At 53.7% G+C, this 19,971-nt stretch overlaps 1 protein-coding gene across 1 annotated transcript; it reads left to right on the top strand.

Moving 5' to 3' along the window:
* Positions 1–3,394: 3,394 nt before the first annotated feature.
* On the top strand, positions 3,395–3,739 carry CHC_T00006391001 (hypothetical protein). The gene has a single exon (XM_005718750.1). It carries the CDS (start codon positions 3,395–3,397, stop codon positions 3,737–3,739), a length of 345 nt encoding a protein of 114 aa, XP_005718807.1.
* The last annotated feature ends 16,232 nt before the right edge of the window (positions 3,740–19,971 follow it).

Raw genomic sequence — 19,971 nt, 5'->3', positions numbered from 1 at the left:
ATCTACAAAAGTAGTTTCTGTCGATTTGAACTGCTATGCGGTGTCGAAGCTCATTTCTGTTTGGAGCTTTTCCTGGCAGGGATCATCCACGCCCCCCCCCCCCCCCCCCCCACCCCTTCTTCGATGCCTACTGCCCCTCTCCGACCTCCCTCATGCTCCCGTAGTGAAGTGGCAGCCTCAGGACTGGTCGGTTTGTCTCACTATCGATAAGAGTGCTCAGCGCTCAGCTCCCTGTCCAGAATTGACCCCTTTTCCCATTTTCTGTCTCTTGCCGAGCTCAGGAATGGCCAAACAATGTTTGTCTGATTGGTAAAAGAGTTGATTTTTCATTTACGGAAACTGTCCAGAATTGAACCAACGAGAACGGTACTGTATGTCGAAGCAACGAGGACGCGGGCCGTTTCCAAGACGTGACGATGACGCCACGGAGTTGGGATCGGGATTTGTACTGCACCTTGACCCGGTTGACCCGGTTTTGGGTAGATGAGGTGTTTACAGAAGCAACAATACATCCAGTTATGCTCGCTTGAACACTGTGGAACTGCTTGACTTGCGGGCCCCTTAACTTGTGTGAACAAGTCTGCACGCATCGACATTATTTCTGTCGTGTCATAAATCTTATTATAATAATACTATGACATAGCAGAATGTAGCGAAGAACAACCACTGCTCGACGAAGTAGAGAGGCCGAGATCACAATACAAAATAGTGACCGAGGCCAAACGTGCACCCTGGAATGCTTTAACGAAAGAGCCTTTCAAGGTCGATCTCCTCGATCATCGCATAATATACTGTATACAGTATCTCTTTCTCTCTTGTCGTTGTCAACAACGACAAGAGAGAAAGAGATTCGGAGAGAGGGAGATAAAGAGAAGAGCAAGCGCCGCTTTGCCACCGCCGCGTATTCAAATCCAAACAACACCCCCTATTCCCAAACACCATGGCTGATCCGTACAGTATCTTGGGCCTCACCGGCCCGGCTAAGCCAGTCGTCCGCCTCATCGCAAGCCTCATCAAACGACACAAAGCCTACAAGGAAAACAAAACGCTCTCTACCGAAATGCTCACCGCGTACACCACCTTGCAGGCAGACATCACGGAGCTGAAAGGCAAGCCGATCCATGGAACGTCGACGCAGCACACGGGCTTGCTCCAACGTGAAATCGAGGGCCTCTCAAGCTTCATATCGAAGTCCCTCGATGAGCTGCAGAAAGAGTTGGACGACCCAAAAGCGAGACTCAGTTCGTACGCCTCTGCAATGGGAGATCGAGAAGTCCTAGAGACGCGCAAGCAAGAAGCGGACCGCCTTCACGATCGTATTCTACGAACAAGCGCGGGCATCGATACTCGCGCGACTCGCGCGGCCGTCGAGTCGATCAGGCGAATCACGGGTGATACGTTCAGGCCATCGTTAAGAGCCGAAAGTAATCCTGCGTCGATAAATGTGAAGCTTGATTCTCAGGGGAACGATGGATTACCGAACACGTGTGAGTCGCGTCTAAAAGCGGCTGTGCTACGGAGAGATAGGAACGAGCAAGTGGGTGCGACAGCAATGGGACAGGGCGGAGTCGGGAAGACATGTGCCCTACGAGCGATCGCGCATGACTTTGAGATTAAGGCGGAGTTTTCGGGAGGAGTGTACTTCATGTCGTTGGGGAAAGACGGAAACGTGGGACGGCTGATTGAAGAACTGTGTCTGATTGTAGAAGCGTCCGGTGGCAAGCCGACGGCTGCAGAAATGCGAGAGCAGAGCGAGTTTGAAAGGGTTTTGGTGAAGGTACAAGCGTGGTTTTGCAGTCATGTTTGTCTGTTCATCATTGACGATGTGTGGGTGGTGAATGATATAGACGCGAACATCCTTCAAAAGTTGTCTGTTCTGACTGGCACTGCGGGGGGCAGCGAGGGAAGGAGGAGCAGACTACTGTACTCCACGAGGGATAGGGAGCTGCATCAGATTGGGGAGCGGGTTGCTTTCGAGCCGAGGGAGAAGGTAGGGAAAGAAGCAATTGACATACTTGTGCACGCGAGTGAGGCGAATCGAGAGGAATTGGATGACGCGAGATGCAAAGAGGCCGTGAGTGAAATACTGGAAATGTGTGGCGGATTGCCACTTGCCCTGAACGTGGCGGGAACGAGTGTGAGGGACATGAGGGAAAGATGGGAGGGAGAAGTGTCAGAAGCATGGGGGGCGTACCTTTTGAGGATGAAGAGGCGTAACACGATTCGCGGGGAGGGTCCGAAGGACGGATATTCGTCGTTGGATGGGACATTGCATACGTCACTGGATATCCTGGAGTCCAATTTGGGGAGCAGCAGAGAGACGGTTGGTGACTTTTCGTTTCGAAAGATGCATCGAAGTCTGTGCGTTATGAAGAAGCAGGGCCGGATACCCTTGAGTTTGGTTGGAGATTTGTGGGAGCTGGACGAGGAGTGGACGGAAAAGTGTGCAAAGGAGATGGAAAGGGTTGGATTAGTAGAAGTGCAATATAAGAAGGGTTGTGATGAGTTGCGGGTGCATGATCTGACGCATGATTTCGCGGTGGAAGAAGCGAAGAAGAAGGAGGGTGTAGAAGAGTGGTGTAAGAAGATGGCAGATGTATGCAGGGCAGGAGGTGGGTTGCTTGCAATGAGTGATGGCCAGGACGGAGAGGGCAATAGCGCGCGAGAGGAGTATGTTTTCGAGAACATATACCGTGTTCTGAAACAGGGTGGGTGTGTGGAGGAGCTGAAGAGACTATTTTTGAGTGCGCGATGGGTGAAGACAGTGATACGGAGAGGCGGGGTTTGGCAATACGAGGAAGCTGTGAAAGGATTGAGTAGAGACTTGAAGCGGAAAAGAGGAAGCGGGAAGGTGGGAAGGGGTCGGGTCGATGAGGATGCAGTGGATACAATGGTTTTGATGATGCGGGCTGCGCGACTGGGTGTACCGTTTTGTGGTGAAAGTAATGCCGGGATTTACTTTCAACTATATGGGCGAGTGAAGCACAAGGCACGGGATTCAGGTTGTGTGCGAAAGATGCTGGAGGAAATCGAGAGATACGCACCACGGCCGTGGGTGCGGCCTGTGAGTGAGTGCGTAGCGCGAGCTGATGGAAGGTTAGTGGAGCAGATTGTTCTTCCATATGAAGGTACTGGACGAATTCAAGTGGGCATGGATTCCAGGGGTGAAGTGTATGGATGTCAGGTGGAGGAGTGCGGGGCAGGACTAACAGTTTTCACGCAATCTGCTGAGAAGGAGACGAAGATGGTTCGATTAGACGGCGAGTTCGAAACAGAGTGCCAGGACCCAGGGGACGTTGAAGCAAGCAGGCGCAGAAGGGGTGGGCGTTTGAGGGCATGTCTTCGGATGTGCATTGGAAGTGTAACATCCGAAGTGAGTGGAGAAAAATCGAGCATGACGAGAGCTACCTGCGCAAAATTCTGTGAGAGGAAGGGGGATGTTGTTGTGGGATATGAAGACGGGACGTTAAGGCTGTGGAGTACGTCGGAGAGGAGAGTATTGAAAAGTTTCCGCGGGCACAGATCGCGAGTGCGTTGCGTTGCGATGAGTGGGGACAGAAGACGTGTGGTATCTGGATCGTGGGACAAGAGCGTGCGGGTGTGGGACGTGGAGACGCGAGCACAAGTCGGAGACGCGTTAGTTGGACACACGAGTAGTGTGGGTATCGTTGCGATGAGTCGAGAGGATGGGTCTGAGGCTGTCTTGGCCCAGTTGGACAATGTAAGAGACTTGAGATAGACCGCGATCACGGGGGTGCGGTCGGACGGTCGGGTCATCTGGTTGCTATCATGAAGCTAGTGGTGTAAGTAAGTATCGAAGTGCGATGGCCGCTTGCCGCACGAGACATTAGTGGTGCGTTGCAACTGCGCGGTAGTAGTGGGGAGGGTTTTTTGTTTTGTTATGGATGGCTGAGAAGCTTTTTTTTTGCTTGACGGACTTGCAGTCCATGTATGTGCATGTATGAACTAGCGACCTGCTTCCCTTCATCGTGCGCTCTTATCCCCAATATATTATCTTGTGCAATAAACAAAACTAATGTGCAGGCACCTGGCCATCACATGCGTGAGTTGCGTGCGAGTAAAGTGTAGAGGTACATTACAAGTAGGGTACCCCCTATTTGGGACAATTTTCAGATTTTAAACAGAACAGAGGTCCCCGAGCGCCGATTTGATGTCTACTGAGAGAGTAGAACACAGCCTTTCACATCCTGTAGCACATATTTGACCACGGAGCATTTCTCAGATGAGACGGTCAGTTTCTTCAGGCAGTTCACTCAAGTCAAAATGGCAATATGGGAAATCCGAGACTAACAATTGTAGGGGTCTTCGCGCGTTTGTCATACTACGATTGTATAGCTTTAACGGGGTCAAAATCACAGGTTTTTGACTACATTAGCACCTGTATCATACTGTATAGACTTTACTTCAACGAAGCTTAGGTAAGCACATGTCAAATAATTTTACTGATTTGCTTCAACCGGTGGAGATGCTCGAAGTTTCGTTGTAGCAGTTTTTTAAAACTGCTTCAACGGTAAACCGTTCATCCAACAAATCGCGGTGCTCTGGATGCAATGCTTCGCACAGTAGCGCTTACTGCCAATGATTCTATGGTAATAAAATCTGATCACAACCGCAAGGCTGCGAATGGGTTTTCACCCGGACTCAGTTTTGCTGCATTTATACCCGAGCGCTGCTGTCCCCGAAGTATTTTGAAACATCAAGTACTCGCCTCCCAATCTCAGTTCTCTCACCTCGAAGTGCATCTACTCTTATCCACCGACTCTATCCGAAAACATGGCTCGTCTTTTCATGTTCGCTTTCATCCTTGCTGCTCTTCTCGCTTCCACCATCGCGGTTTCCACCCCCAACAAGGAGACCCCTGCCGTTGACGCAAGCAAGGTGACACTCGAGGGAAAAGCTCGAATGAATATTTGTCCTAGGGTCTACATGCGTTGTAGCAATGGTGAAGATTGCATTGGCAGGATGTGGCCGGGTTGTGATTGTTGCAAAAATGGTGTTTGCGGCGCCTGCTACTAGTCATTGTAACTCTTTGGCGTACCTTCGTTGATGGATTGTAGGCTGCAGTGAATCGCTCTTTTGCGCCGTCAACAACAAGTATGCCCCTCGTTCTTCAGTCTGTCGCTGTCTCAATTGAGCGCAGACGAGTCACCGACTCCGCTGACTACCGTATTTCTAGCTACGCCCCCTTACGGGGCGTTTCTCTCATTACAATATGCGTAAAGATCCCGTCCGTGACATTCTTGTACGGCCCGAGGCGCACTGGAACAGTGGTCTGAAGCATTGGGGAAACACACAATTATCATCGTTCTCGACAAAAACATCTTTCTAGCATTATACTCCTGTTGGTCCTCCCCCAATAAATCTCCTCTGATCGCAAACATTACGTGTTGTCAGCACCGTAGCCATCTGCCCCCCTCAAGCGACAATCGTCGATGAAGCGCTCTGAGCTTAACCTCGCCCAAAAGCAACAAATATGTGCAGAGTTCCAACGGCGCAAAAAGAGCAAGGAGCAGACGTCACAAAGCGCCCTTGCGAAGTGGGCCTCAGTACAGTTATCCCTTTCCAAACCTCCTGCTCCAGCTTTCATGTCCCGCATCATCAGCGGAAAGTATGGTTTTCGTCCCGATATCTCTGCGTACCAAGAAGGGGAATTGCACAGTCCAGACGACGATAAATACATTTTTTAAAAGTAAAGCACAGACATTCTGAGAGATGCAGGTCACCGTGACACCGTTATGATACGGTCTCCGGATGTGAATAACCTCCGCAAATGGATACAGTCGACCCTACGCATTAGTGCCGCCCTATGTAAGGACTAGTAATACGGCACTAATTCGGAGCGGCACAATCAGAAAGCAGAATCACTACCCGGCCAGAACTCTGTTATTAGAGTCTGCTGTTGTTGCCTTCGACCCTGTCTCTCATGCCTAGCTTCTAGAAAAGCTCGTTTTGCGGACCTCAAGTGCGATAAGGCATTGCTCACATCGCACTCCACACCCAGACTCTCCAAAGACCCAAACAACCTTGCTAGCACTACAGCACTCGGTACGGCCCGCCTCTCCGTAATTTCACACTCGTCTTCTGCCACACAATTATCCATCATAGCATCACTGGCAGACTGATTCTGTAGCTCTCCACCATAATGTATTGAATCGCAAGCATCACTAATAGAAGCTTCTGCCACAAGCTCATTAGTCTCGATCTCAATCCATTCCTCCACATCTTTCCTGCAGAATTCTGCAGTTTCTGCAAGGCCGTCTTCTGGCACCAGGCTCAGTCGGGAGAGAAACCCTACTATACCATCCACCATAGATTTATCAATTTCTGTTTCATTTCGACCAACTTTCCGACCTGCAGCAAATGCTCAACCTCGATTTTCTGTGTAAACGTAAGGCGCGTACGCTTCGCTTTGGCGATCTTTTCAGGATTCATGTTAGGGTCTTTGAGTGAGGTGCCATCACGTCACCAAGTGAGCTGAGGCGCATGAGGAGTGGCCGATGACGACGTCGTGCATGACACGTGGCAGAACCTGTGTCTGCCGGTTTTGGCGGCACTAATTCGAGGGTGGCAATAATGAAAGCGGCACTATTAGCCCTTTTTTATTAACGAAAATCGCAACTAAATATGCGAATATTTAGGAAAGTGCGCGAAATCCTGTTTCAATTAGGAAGACCAGTTCCGACTAAAAGGTATGCTATTTTCCAACTGTACGGAAAATGACTATTTTAGCAAGTCAGGGCGGGAAGGCGCCCACTAAATTTGAAGACTGTTTCTCTTAACCTCCTTCCTCTTCGCCTCCTTCCCCTTCGCCTCCTTCCTCTTCGTCTCCTACCTCCCCCTCCGCTTCCTCCCTACCCTCCTCCCGTGTCTCCTTCCGTCTGCGCCTTCAAATACCCCCGCCATGACGGACGCTATCCTGCGCAAACCCCCAAACACAAAACTCACAGCCTATTAAGGCCTCTCAACTGTGCCACGCCGTCCTTCCCAACAGCCCCGATCCCGTCTAGCCGCGAAGAGGCGCTCGCTCACGCCGCCTACCTGACGCCAACCCTATGTTTGCCTGCTCTGCTTCATCACAGCGCCCGCCTACGCCGCACCTCCGAGTTTCTCGAGCGCAAACTGAACCTGTCCAAGCACCGCCACTCCACTCACCTGCCGTCTGCCTCCAACATTTCGCTGGCGGCCATCAAGCAGGCATCGTAGCTACGGCCCGAATGGGCGGCCTTGTCGGACGCCGAGGCTCTCGCGACGGCGCGCCTGCAGAAGGCCCGCGTTCGCGGCGCTCCACATATCCGCCGGACGCCGCGCGCCCTCTGCCGGCGCTCATGTCGGCGTACCGGGACCTGACCGACCTGTGCACGGACCCCGTGGTCATGATTTCCACGAACGTTGAACAGCTTTCGTAACTCTGCATGAACAAGGGCGTGTAAACTGTCAAACTCTTCGCGAGACAAATGGGTCAATTTTGTAAAAAGAGAGAAATCGTCGTCTTCCTCGCGAACGAAGTTGTACAAACGCGACGGATCTCTTCGCACATATTGCGCTTTTGTTCGGTCAACGCTGTGGCCCCGCCCAAGCCCAGGCTCGTCGTCACTTGACGAGGTACTGTGATGCAAAAAATCTCGAGCACCGGAAGCGAACTGTGCGGCAAGGTGGGAGGTATGCTGCACTTGTGCCTCAAACTGCGCGACCATAGCAACAGCCGTTGAGAGGTCATCGTCTTCCGAACTCATGTTCGGATTGATGTGAGTTGTTGACAACTATGAACGCTCAGAGGCCTCTGAGACCGAAGCACGGCCTCTTAAATTAATACTCTTCACGCTGCACACGACGCTGCTTGCTTGTTTTCACTACTAATTTGATACAAGAAATGTGTAGCATCAGCGCGGATCAGAATTAGATTTAGAATTAGATCGCGCGCGCGCAGACACGTGTACTGTCAGTACTGTCAGGACGCCGGCACACACGTGTACTGTCAGTACTGTCAGGACGCCCGCACACGTGTGTACCATCGGCACGCGCGAGCACACGTGTATTGACAGCGCTACAGTAGCTGAGTAGGGCAGCTCAGCACTGTAACGCGCTACAGTGCAGTACGGACTGTACTTTAGCCCTGTATGATAGACGCGATAGACGCGTAACTGTATATTAAACCACGGGCACCGGCGGCGGCGGAGGGGAGACAAGCATCGGCTTGGCCAGAACCTCACCGTCGGCTAACCCGGAACGCTTACTCTAACTCGCGCACGCTCTCTCTGTTCGCGTTTTAGAGTAGAAGGACAAGGGTAGCGGACGCGTACGTGCGCGAGCTAGGATCCGCCTCCGCCCGTCGGTACTGGAACGTCACCCAGTACCGCGCCGGGGCGTCGAGGCGTCGATCCGCTCTACCGCGTACACTAACGCGTTCGCGACCCGACCCGCTCTACCACCGCTACCGGCCCGTGTCCTTCCTCACGCGTTGCTTACTGGTCCTTTCTGTTCTTCTCGCGTTCTACAGGGCCTCTTACGCGGACTGAGCATACACCCCTGTCGTTGGGGTGTTTATGCTACAGTGGTCCTCCGACCTAGAAGGCCACGCGATTATCGCGAGAAGAATATCGTTCGAATCCGCGTCCGCGCGCGTCGAAATGGAAGAAGGAACCGCAAACTCGATTCAGACGGAACCGGCGAATATGGAGTCAACCGCGCGCCGCGCCTCCGAGTCAGGGGCGCTGCGCGCCCCCTTCGGCGGAGGCGTCGCAGGTCCTACCGACCGCGAACCGTCGCCTGGGTTTTCAGAAGGACGCGCTCGCGCGATGTATGATAGGATCGCGGAATACATCGAGGACGTCCGGACCTCGCATCGAATTGACGTCTCGGACGCGGTATATACGCGCTGTATGGAAGAGCTACGCTCGCTTCGCGAAGGAAGGTTTGACCGCGTCTCCCAATCTTTGGAGAACCTCCGAGCACTAGTCGACCAGCTACAGAGTCGGCTAGCGCTCGTCGAGGATTCGCGTCTCGATTCCCCTGTCGAGGACAGGGAAGGCCGCCCTGAGAGGTCGGCCTCATCAAGACGACCTGACGCACAACCCTTCCCGTCGGCGGAGCAAATACACGCGTTTGCCCATATGGCCGCGGAACTCAACTCGACGCGGAGACGCGCTCGCGAGGCGGAACAGAACCCGACCAACAGGTCGCCCGGAGCCCCTACGAGGGGGCCCGGTGCCACTGTTCCCCCGATCGCGTCAGACGCGCCGGAGTTCCGACCGACGGGTGCCGGATCCAGTCGGTACGCGGATGGCCCAAGACCACCAATGGACGCGAATGTCGCGTCCAAAACCCAAGCCCTCCCGTATGTCGCCGGAGACATACGGGGGATGAGACGCGTACCGTACGCGGACGACCAGGACCGTGGAGGAGCCGCCCGCCGATCAAGAGAACCGATTCTCTCTTTCGATCCTCGCTGGGGCGGCTACCAGCCGGTGGACCTCACTGCGCATCCCGGTCCGGTCGATATCCGAACGCTGCCCGTCACCCCTTTCGGGACGTTGGGACCCGCGGCACCCGGGGTCGAGCCCCTCCATATCATGATACAGGAGTTCAGCGATGTCGCGAACTACCGCATGTATCGGTTGGACAATACGTCGAGGCTCGTTACCTCGGGAGACGCGGGACGGATCGCGAAGTACGTCCAGCGCTGTCGTGGGATTCGTCCCACGATGCGCAGCTTCGACGGCACTGACGCGATTCAGTTACTACCGTTCCTGAAGGATATACGTATCACCTTCAACGCGCAACACCTAACCGAAGGTGTTGCCGTCCGCGTCTTCGCGCATTTTCTTGAACGCGACGCGGAAAGATTGTATACGAGTTACACCATGCGCGGACTACGCGCTGGCCAGCTTCACGACGAAATACGCTGGCCTGGTCTCGTCAACCAGTTCATCAAACGCTACCTCACGGACGACGTGTTAGGTGAAGCGTATGATACGGTCGCGACCGCGCGACAGCATCCCCACGAGACGGAGAACGCGTACGCGGATCGATTGGAGTCCGCCGCGTTCCGGTGCACCGCGGTGTTCACCGAACAAGCACTCGCGCACTATTTCGTGCGCGGACTAGCCCCGGCGACCCGAGCCGCCGTGGCTGAGACGGTGCAACGACTGCCCGGATCGCAGAAGACAGACCTCTCAAGCATCCGCCGTATAGCGACGGCGGAAGGTACTACATTCCGCGCGCGTCGCGGGCTACCCCTGCCGGATCTGAAACCGGCAGGGAGAGCGGGTCGACCATCGAGGTCGAACGCGACAAGTTCACCCGCGACAGCCCTCCATATTGGAGAAGGTGAGTGGCAGGCCGACCCTGTCAGCATCGCGCGAGGCATGGAGCAAGGGGGAGGTCGACCTCCCACACCGGCGTCAACGCGGTCGACCGGAAGCTTCGCCACCGCGTTCGCGCATACTCCGCGCCTGCCAAGTGGTACGGACCACAAGGTGCAGGGGCTGGACATTTCGCGTCAAGGAGGAGATCGCATATCGGCAAGCGTCCCCAAGTTAACCGAAGAGCAGACGCGTCACGCGGCATCTTTCGCATCCACAGACGGTAGCGCGTACGTCTGTTGGCTATGCCGTACGTACGGACATGCCATGTACGCGTGTCCATTCCTGTCGCCCGAGCAACGGATGTTCACCGCGTACAGGAATTACAAGTACCAGATGGAGACGCGTCCTGGGATGCGCAACCTCCTCCAGCAATCGGCTCGCGAAGACCGATTTCCGCGTCAAGGGTACCCGAGTCGAGCGGGTGGGGGCGCCCGCTTCGCTCCCCGCGGTGGCGGGTACCGTCGTAACGAACTCGACCAACGCGGGAGACGCGACTTCCGCCAGGCGGACACGCGATATCCGCGTCAAGACGGAAGGGGAGACCGGGACCGTTCCCGACTCCCGCCGGGGGTACAGAACGCGATGATGTACCTCCAGGACTGGGCAGAGGATACGCATGCCCTGCCCAGGGGGGGACGCGAAGGAGATCCGGCACCCGCGGCCCCGCAAATTCTACAACGTCCGGACGTGGTGAATCAAGGCCTCGAAGTATCCGAATACTTCGACGAAGCCGCGAGACGGAGATGGACCACGCCCGCGCCCCCACTCGTCGAGGGACGCGGAGGCGCGCCAGCTATCGGTAGCGACGCACTTAGCTCCGATAGCTCCGGTAGCTCAAAAAACGCGTAAAGACGGTTACGTTCGCGCGGTCGCGTGAGCCGTCTTGTCCATATCCCATCGACCCGTCACGGCGAGCCCGACAAGGGTGTAGTGCAATACGCACCTGAAAAAGGGGGTGAAAAGAAAGGAAAATATTTGGATATGAAAAGTAGTCCGGGTTGGGGGACGCACGTGTGAATAATTGCACAGTTTTAATTTTTAATTATTTTATTTTATTTAGTTAATTAGTTAGCATTAATTTTGCTGACATTAGATTAGATTTAGGATCTAGCGCCGCGAGCTACTGTAGTGGCTCCGGCGGGGCGATATATACCTTAGCCCTCTGACCACCAAGTCAGTAAAGGTAACCCGAGTTGCCAGAGTTGAATGTCGCCTTGGTCGAAGTCCGTCTCTACCAAGACGCTCCCTTTTACCTAAGCCTACGGCATCCTTTGCGCTCCGGGGTTCCCTTCTCCTTTTTTTCCTTTATTTCCCTATTCATTCCTCTACTTCTATTTCTATCTTTCCCTTAATTGTGTTGGTTCCATTGGAGTCGGTTGCAACCGATCCGGTGTAGGTGTTTTAGCCATCGGGCAACACGTCGTGTAGCGCTGCTACTGTTTCAAGTTCCGTCGGAAGGCTGTTGCGACGACGCCTCCGTCGAAGGTCTTACTGTATAAGACAGAGTTGGTACCACCTACCGCGATTGCGATTGCGCTGGTGAAGGTGTTTCTAGCCATCGGGCAACACGTCGGTAGTAGCGCTGCTACACAATCACGATCCCGTCGGGTAGTGCTGAGCAAGCCCCCGTCGAAGACCTTGAATTATACCCAAGGTGCTGAAGACGCTCGTCGAGCATTGGCCTTACAACCCAGCGAACCGCGGTTACATCCTCGTAGACAAGCCCAACCCGCACTCGACGAGCACTCAAGTCTTCACAAGTCTCTACCACCATTTTCCTCCCGGGCCGGGCATCTTTCCTTACCCCCCCCCATCGGAGTTGAGCTACCGTGGGCCGCAAGCCCACACAAGGGGAAAGGGAGTCTCGAACGCTCCGTAGCGCGTGCCATCGGCAGTTGTTGTTGTTGCTGTTGTTTTTCGTCTTTTTGTTTGACCGTCGGACTGTGTTCGCGGCCTGCCAGGCACATTGCACTACAAAAGTGGTCTCCCGACCTAGAATCGTCTACAGCAAACCCGACCTAGAATTGTGTCAACGACAAATTTGACCTGGAGTTGTACTACGAAAGTGGTCTGGGTAACGGAGTCCCTTTCTTTTTATTTTTTTTCTGTTTGTACTTTTTTTGTGTAGGTTCGCTCGTACGAGCGATGTCGACAAGCGCACCCGGGGACGTCGGTCCCGGGGCGAGTAGGAGCGGATCGGCAAGGGCGTCGAGGATCCCGCGAGGTCCTCGCACCCGAAGCCAGGCCAATACGGCCACGGATCCTGAAGGTCAAGAAATCCCGACGGGGATTGAAGCCGACAAGGATAACCTATCCTACAGGTTCGAGAAGATGGGCGAGGAAATTCGCCAAGAGATGACGAAAAATCTCGAGGCTGAATTAGCCCTTGTCCGGAAGCAACTGGAGTTGCAAGTGTAGTGCAATGCGCCTGTTAGGCAGAGACCAAGGTCCGACGGTCCAACACAAACAACAGCAACAAAAACAACAACTGCCAACGGCACAGCGCTACGGAGTGTTCGAAGCTCCCTGTCCTCTTTAAGCGGGTTTGCGGCCCGCAGTAGCTCGGATCCCTGATAGGGGGGCAAAGAGAAGGGCCCAGCCCGGGATCGGTAAATGGTGGTAGAGACTTGTAAAGGCAACTGCTCGACGAGTTCGGAGGGGTGTTTAGGTAAACCTGGTCCGATGGGTCGTAAATCCAATGCTCGAAGAGCGCCTTGTACACCTTATACCCTTGATAAGGTCTTCGACGGGGACGTCGCAACGTAGCCCGTCGGGAAAGAAGAAAACGTAGCAGCGCTACACCGTCGTACTGCCCGATGGCAAAGTACCAACAACGGATCGGTCGCAACCAGATTCCGATGGAACCAACACTGAGAAAAGCAGCACTGGTGCACCAACACAAAAGCCCGATGGCAAATGACGTCACGTTGCGGATCGCAATCCTACAAGGTGGGACCAACTCAAGATTAAGGAAAATTAGGATAGGGAAATAAAGGGAAAAGGAATGGGATCCCCAAGCGCAAAGGATAAAGTAATCTGTAGTTAAAGGGAATGTCTTGTAAAAGACGGACTTCAACCAAGGCGATATCGGACTCTGGCAACTCGGGTTCGATTGGGAAATAAAGGGAAAAAGGAATGGGATCCCCGAGCGCTGAAGGATGCCGTAGGCTTAGGTAAAAGGGAGCGTCTTGGTAGAGACGGACTTCGACCAAGGCGACATTCAACTCCGGCAACTCGGGTTACCTTTACTGACTTGGTCGTCAGAGGGCTAAGGTATATATCGCCCCGCCGGAGCCACTACAGTAGCTCTCGGCGCTAGATCCTAGATCTAATCTAATGTTAAATAACTAATATGCAACTAATTAAAATTAATAATTAAAATAATAAAGTGAAATGATTTCCACTTTTGCTTGTCATACCCCATCATTTTCATTTCTTTTCACCCCCCTTTTCAGGTGCGTATTGCACTACAGCAAGCATCTGAGTTCCACACTGTTTTAGGAGAGCTATCGGCTCGAGTGGATCTCGTCGAGAAGGAGCGAGGTGAGGCGACCGACGGTCTGGAGCCGGAGGTCCTAGCTTCGTTGAAAAGTTCAGTCAAGGACGCAAGGCGCGACGCGAATCAAGCTTTGGAGTCCTTAGGTAAATTTAGAAGCAGTATCGACGACAGGTTCGACCGCGCCGCTCATCGTCTCAAGGACCTTGAACAGGTCGCCGGGCAAGAGCCGCTTCCCACGGGTTGAGAAGGCGACCGTCGATCGAAGAAGGACAAGGCCGCTGTGCAGCGGAGTTCCAAGTCGAAGACTTCGAAGAAGAATCTGCGACGCCGGAGCAAGAGTCACTGTAGTGACGAGCCGGAGGGCCAGGACTCAACGGCCGAGTCGAATGGCCGTTCCGAAGATGGTGACGACGGTTCGTCGAACCATGCCAGCGATTCCGAACATCGTTCAGAGGAAGGAAAAGGAATTTCGCAGGGCAAGAAAATTACCTCCAGACGGGGCGGGATCACTTCGTCCGCCTCGCGGAGAGACAAGGACGCGGAGCCCGAAGATGTCATAACACGGCGCGGGCCGCGATGGGAGGAGTTGGAGGAGGTGAATCCGACCAACTACCTCTTCAAGAAATTACTTTCGTACCGAACGTACCGCTTGCGGAACCCGCAGACATATTTGTCAAGTTCCCGGCGGACCGCCGTGCGAACAATCAGGAGAGATATTCCGCCTAAGGTGCAGAAGGACAACACGTTCACAGGTGAGGACGGGGTCCTTGTGTTGGATTTTTTGGCAAAATTAGTTCAAGAGTTTGATACTCCATAAATGAACGAGGGCAAGCGATCCGCTTGTTGCCCGAATTTCTAAGCGGCATCGCCTTGAGGCAGTACACTTCGGTGTCTCAGACGGCCGGTTCCCACCACGGAAAGGTATCCGTTTGGTCAGAGGCCGTACAGTGGTTGTTGAGGAGTTTCGCAACCGACGAGGCGATCCGTCAAGCCGTACTCGCATTGCGAGAGGTTCAGCAAAGACCGTCTGAAGACGAGATGGAATTTTATATCCGTCTGACGGACGCGAGCAATCGATGTGGAAACGTATATTCGATGGAAGAACAAATGACGATGTTTATTGAAGGACTCGATTCGAGTATCAAGCCGATGGTATCTCAATACCGACAAGACAATCGGGACGTTTCGTTTTTGAGACTAGTTAATTACGCGAAGGCGCATGGCTCGGCGAGCCGCGCTAAGGACAAGAAGACCAAGAAGGTCACAATCCAGACGCCGTCGACGATCAGGGCAGGTAAGAAGCCGAGAGCTTCTTATCCCGGTCGCAAAAGTCATGCCGCCGTCCATTTAGCCGAGTCAATTTCCGCGTCAGAGGAGCGCGGTGCGCACGGAAGTAGCGAAAATCAGTATGAAGGAGCCTTGGTAGCCGAAGGCAGTTTTATTGAGCCATCGGAGAGCTACGGACACGAGGACTACGGGGCAAGCGGGTCGTCAACTTTACCGACGCCCACATACACGACGGAGTCGTTTTCAGAGCCCACGGATCCCGTGATGACGTTTCGGGGGGCGCGGCCACACGCCGGCGCCGCGCATTCCGATGGAAGACAAGGGTACAATGTTTCGAAGGCCAGGATAGATGGGAAGGCCGCAACGTCAAGGAAGGCCGCCGGTCCGTGGAGGACCTAGGCCGCAATATCCCGTCAAGACGCACGGACTGGTGTGCTATCATTGCTATGAAAAGGGGCACGCTGCGCCAACGTGCATTCTTTCCCTCCGGGAAATGCACCGAGTTTTGGAAAATTATGAGGCGTTGTCTCCTATGGAGAGGTTAGGGATACCATCGACGAGTTATCTGAAGGTCAAGAATTGGTTCGATTCGCAGACGGCGAGCACGCCGAGCGCTGCCACGCCGAGGTCGAACCAACCCTTCCTAGTGCCCGCCGCGGGGCCCGCGCCGTCGGATGTGAGAAGGATCCCGCAGCGGCAGGAAAACTAGAGAGGGGAATCTCGCATGAGTCGCGAGAGGCACAGAGTCGACGTACTGTGCCCGGGGCTCAGCCCCGTTCCCCGTCTCTAAAGGAAAAATCAGGCCCCGATGAGGAGGTCGTTGGATTGGTGGATAAGCCCAAAGGGCCAGCTCAAGTCAAGAAAATTCTAAGCCGAGCCCGAGATCATCCGCTGGAAGAAGTTCGAAGACCCTGGTACAGGGTTAAGCGACGGGAGTGTCCCGAGAAGATTTTGGTTCTTGCGCGAAAAAACTACAAAGTTTACGCGGACATCGGACCCACAATCGGATTGATGAGCCGGGTGTTGTCTGTTTTAGACACCGGCGCGGGTCCAAACCTTGTGCGAAAATCGGAACTCCTGGCTGGAATGGAATCTCTAGTGTCCTACGGACCGACCCAAGACATTGGCGACGCGAACAACAGGCCACTCCAGACTCTCGGCACAATTAGAATGCCTGTGAGGCTTGGAAAATTTGTGGCCGCAGCCGAGTTTATTGTATGCGAAAAACTAGCAGTCCCGCTATTTCTAGGCGCGGACTACTGTGACCGGTTTGTGGAAGCCATTTATCCAAGGAAGAAAACGGTTGAGTTGGCGGATTTCTCGGAGGTGCCGATAGTTAGGCGGTTCTCGACGAGATAAGGGAAGAAGAATCCCGTCCCGGGCGAGGACGAGAATGAGGGAAAGAGGGAGCGAATTTCCCCTAAGGTAAAAGTGGCAAGAGCTACGACTATCGAGCCAGGAACGCAACGCGTCGTGGAATGCACCTCAAAGAGGGCGGGCTTGGTGGTGGTTCAGCCGTACTCGTCGTTGTACGAGAGGCACGGGTTGACGTGCACAAATGGTGTCGTTCAGGTTGAGCCTGACAGGCCCTTTCGTTTACTCGTTGCAAATTTTAGGAAGTACCCTGTCAGGGTGCAAAAAGGCCAAGTGGTGGCAGAATTATTACCGCACCCGAGAGCCGCGTTCAAGAGCAAAACCACCATTGGTGAAGTTCTCGGAATTCAAGAAAGGAAGAAGGAAAATTGTCCTAATTCCACCAAGACGCCTACGGGCGAGACAAGATGCGAACCGTCGGATCAAGACCGCGAGGAACAGCAAGGAGAACGGGAGGAAAGGCTCTCCGCGACGGCAACTACGAAGCCGGAGCGGCGGATTGAGCCTCCCCCGCTGGACGTGGAGGAACTCGACCTGAGCCACGTGCAGGACCGGCTGCGCGAAAGATTCCGTCGAATGTTGAAAAAGTATTCCCGCATGTGGGATGGGACCCTCGGTGAGATCAACAACACGGTCCACCGGATTGAACTGGTCCCGGATACAAGGCCAATTGCACAAGCTCCCTACCGAGCCGGTCCAAAGGCTCGGGAGGTCGAGGACGCAGAAGTACAGAAGATGTTAGAAGCAGGAGTCATCGACCCGGCGCAGTCAGAATGGGCGTCGCCCGTTTTATTAGTGCCGACGCCGGACGGATCGATGCGCTTTTGCGTAGACTATCGTCGGTTAAACGCGGTGACGGTAAAGGACACGTACCCTTTACCGCGCATGGATGAGTGCCTGGACTCGCTTGGTGACACCAAGGTTTTCTCCGCGTTGGACGCGATCTCGGGATATTGGCACATGCCTATCCCTGAGCGCGACCGCGACAAGACCGCATTTTCGTGTCACTCAGGAATGTATCGCTTCTCAAGAATGCCCTTCGGGCTAACTAACGCGCCAGCGACGTTTCAGAGAGCAATGGATATTCTGCTCTCTCCGTTCCGTTGGAAGTGCTGTTTGGTGTATTTGGACGACATAATAATTTTTAGCAAGTCATAGGAGGAGCACATCGTGCACCTGGATGAAATACTTTCTGTATTGGAGAAGGCCGGTGTGAAGCTCAAGCTTCGCAAGTGTGAATTTTTCGTCGAAAAGATCAAGTACCTGGGCCATGTCGTTCGGCCAGGTACATTGGAAGTGGACGCTGCGCGAACCGTCGCATTGGAACAAATGAGGTACCCTCAAACGCAGACCCAGCTCAGGAGCTTTTTGGGACTTTGTAATGTCTACCGCAGATTCGTTCCGCATTATGGGAAAATTGCGCATCCGCTCAATCAACTGTTGAAGAAGGGACAACCAGTCCAGTTGGAGGGATTCGACGAACCGTGCGAAAAAGCTTTTCATAAGCTCAAGGACGCTATCTTGACGCCACCGGTGTTGGTGCTGCCGAAGAAGGACCTACCATACTCGGTAGACACCGATGCAAGCGACAATCAAATCGGCGCTGCATTATTTCAGACACACCCGGATGCGCAACGTAAACCCATCGGGTTCTTTTCAAGAACGTTATCCGCAGCCGAGAGAAACTACTCCGTTTCAGAAAAAGAATGTCTAGCGGTAATTTGGGCCGTACAGACTTTAAGACCATATCTATATGGCGAGCACTTCATTGTGCATACCGACCATGCCTCATTGAGGTGGTTGATAAACGTAACCGACCCCAGCGGGAGATTAATCCGATGGAGGCTCCGCCTCTCGGAATTTGATTTCGAAATCAAGTACAAGAAGGGCAAGGCGAACAGCCAAGCCGATGCCCTGTCAAGATTGCGGACCGCAGGAGAAACCGTCGACGAAATCGACGACGAAATTCCATGCTTTATGGCCGAACCGGCCGAGGGAACAGTGGAGGACGAGGACAGTTTTGACGCGTTAGACGACATCCTCGCGCTTGAGGGGGGGACTGCCCCTGAGCGCCTCGATCAATTCCAAGCTGTCACTCCGGAGGCGCTCATTCGCGAGCAAGCCGTCGACCCCTTCTGTAACCGCATCAAGGAAGAAATGGACGCCGGAAAGGTGAGAACGTTCAGCATGGAGACCGAGGAACTCGAAGGAACTCTATGCCGTACCGCGGCGGAGTTTGTACAAGTGGTGATACCACAATCGTTAAGGAACCGCGTCCTAGGGATAAGCCATTACGCAAAATTGGCAGGCCACCCGGGAGGCAGGAAACTTTACAAGACATTGAGAAGATATTTTTATTGGCCTACGATGGCCCTAGACTGCTACGCAGTCACGAAGAATTGCGCCGCATGTGCGCGGGAAAGGGTGAAGTTAAGAAGAAACACGAAGGAAATGAAGCTGTTCACGCCCAAAGCTCCGCTGGAGTTTGTCGCCATCGACATCCTCGGCGAGCTAATTACAACTAAACGAGGAAATCGGTATATCCTCGTGATCAGCGATCGATACTCGAAACTGGTACGAACTGTACCGTTGAATAAGATATCCGCTGCGCACATCGCACAAGCCTTCGTTCACCATTGGGTATTCGTGTACGGACCGCCGGTCAAGCTGCTGTCTGACAATGAAACACAGTTCACGGCCCGGTTCTTTCAGAATGTCTGCCGAATTCTCGGCATACGCAATGTGTTCACGACTACGTACCACCCGCAAGCCAACGGCCAAGTTGAGAGGTTTAACCGCACGCTGACTTCCGCGTTGCGAAAATACGTTGGAGAGCATCCCAAGGACTGGGACCTATTTAGCGACGCCGTGACGTTCGCATACAACACGGAAGTTCATCGAACTACGAACATTGCGCCCTTCGAACTGGTGTTAGCTCGGGCGCCGAGAGGCATTGCGTTACAAGCACAGCCAAGTTTGGAAGGATTTAGTTCGAATCGAGCGTACTACCTGAAATGGCAGTCGTGGTTGGAAAGCCTGATGAAAGGCGCTGGTAAGAGCTTGCGGAAAGAACAAGCGCGCTACAAGCGAAATTTCGACGCAAGGCTCCGCAAGTCGAAGTATGACATCCCTCCAGGATCATACGTATTCCTTCGGAAAGAGCAAGGCACGGCTACCGAGCCAAAACATAAGTTGGCACAAGTGGCTACGGGCCCATATCAAGTGAAGGAGTCAACTGAGAATACGGTCTTCATTGCCATCGGCGACCAGGAAGAGCGCGTGTCCCGAGATCGAGTCGAATTAGCCCCTAGTCCCATGGACTACACGCCGATAGTCGGGCTACGACAAGCGCTACACTTCCTCAACCGAGAAGGGGAACAAGAAGAACCCGACGCGCAAGCGAAGGATAGGATGGATGACGGACCT

This window comes from Chondrus crispus, genomic scaffold (assembly GCF_000350225.1).
Source record: "Chondrus crispus Stackhouse genomic scaffold, scaffold_40, whole genome shotgun sequence".
In the NCBI taxonomy this organism is placed as follows: Eukaryota; Rhodophyta; class Florideophyceae; order Gigartinales; family Gigartinaceae; genus Chondrus; species Chondrus crispus.
The sequence above is the reverse complement of the archived record's forward strand: the minus strand, read 5'-3'. Positions and strand labels throughout refer to the sequence as shown.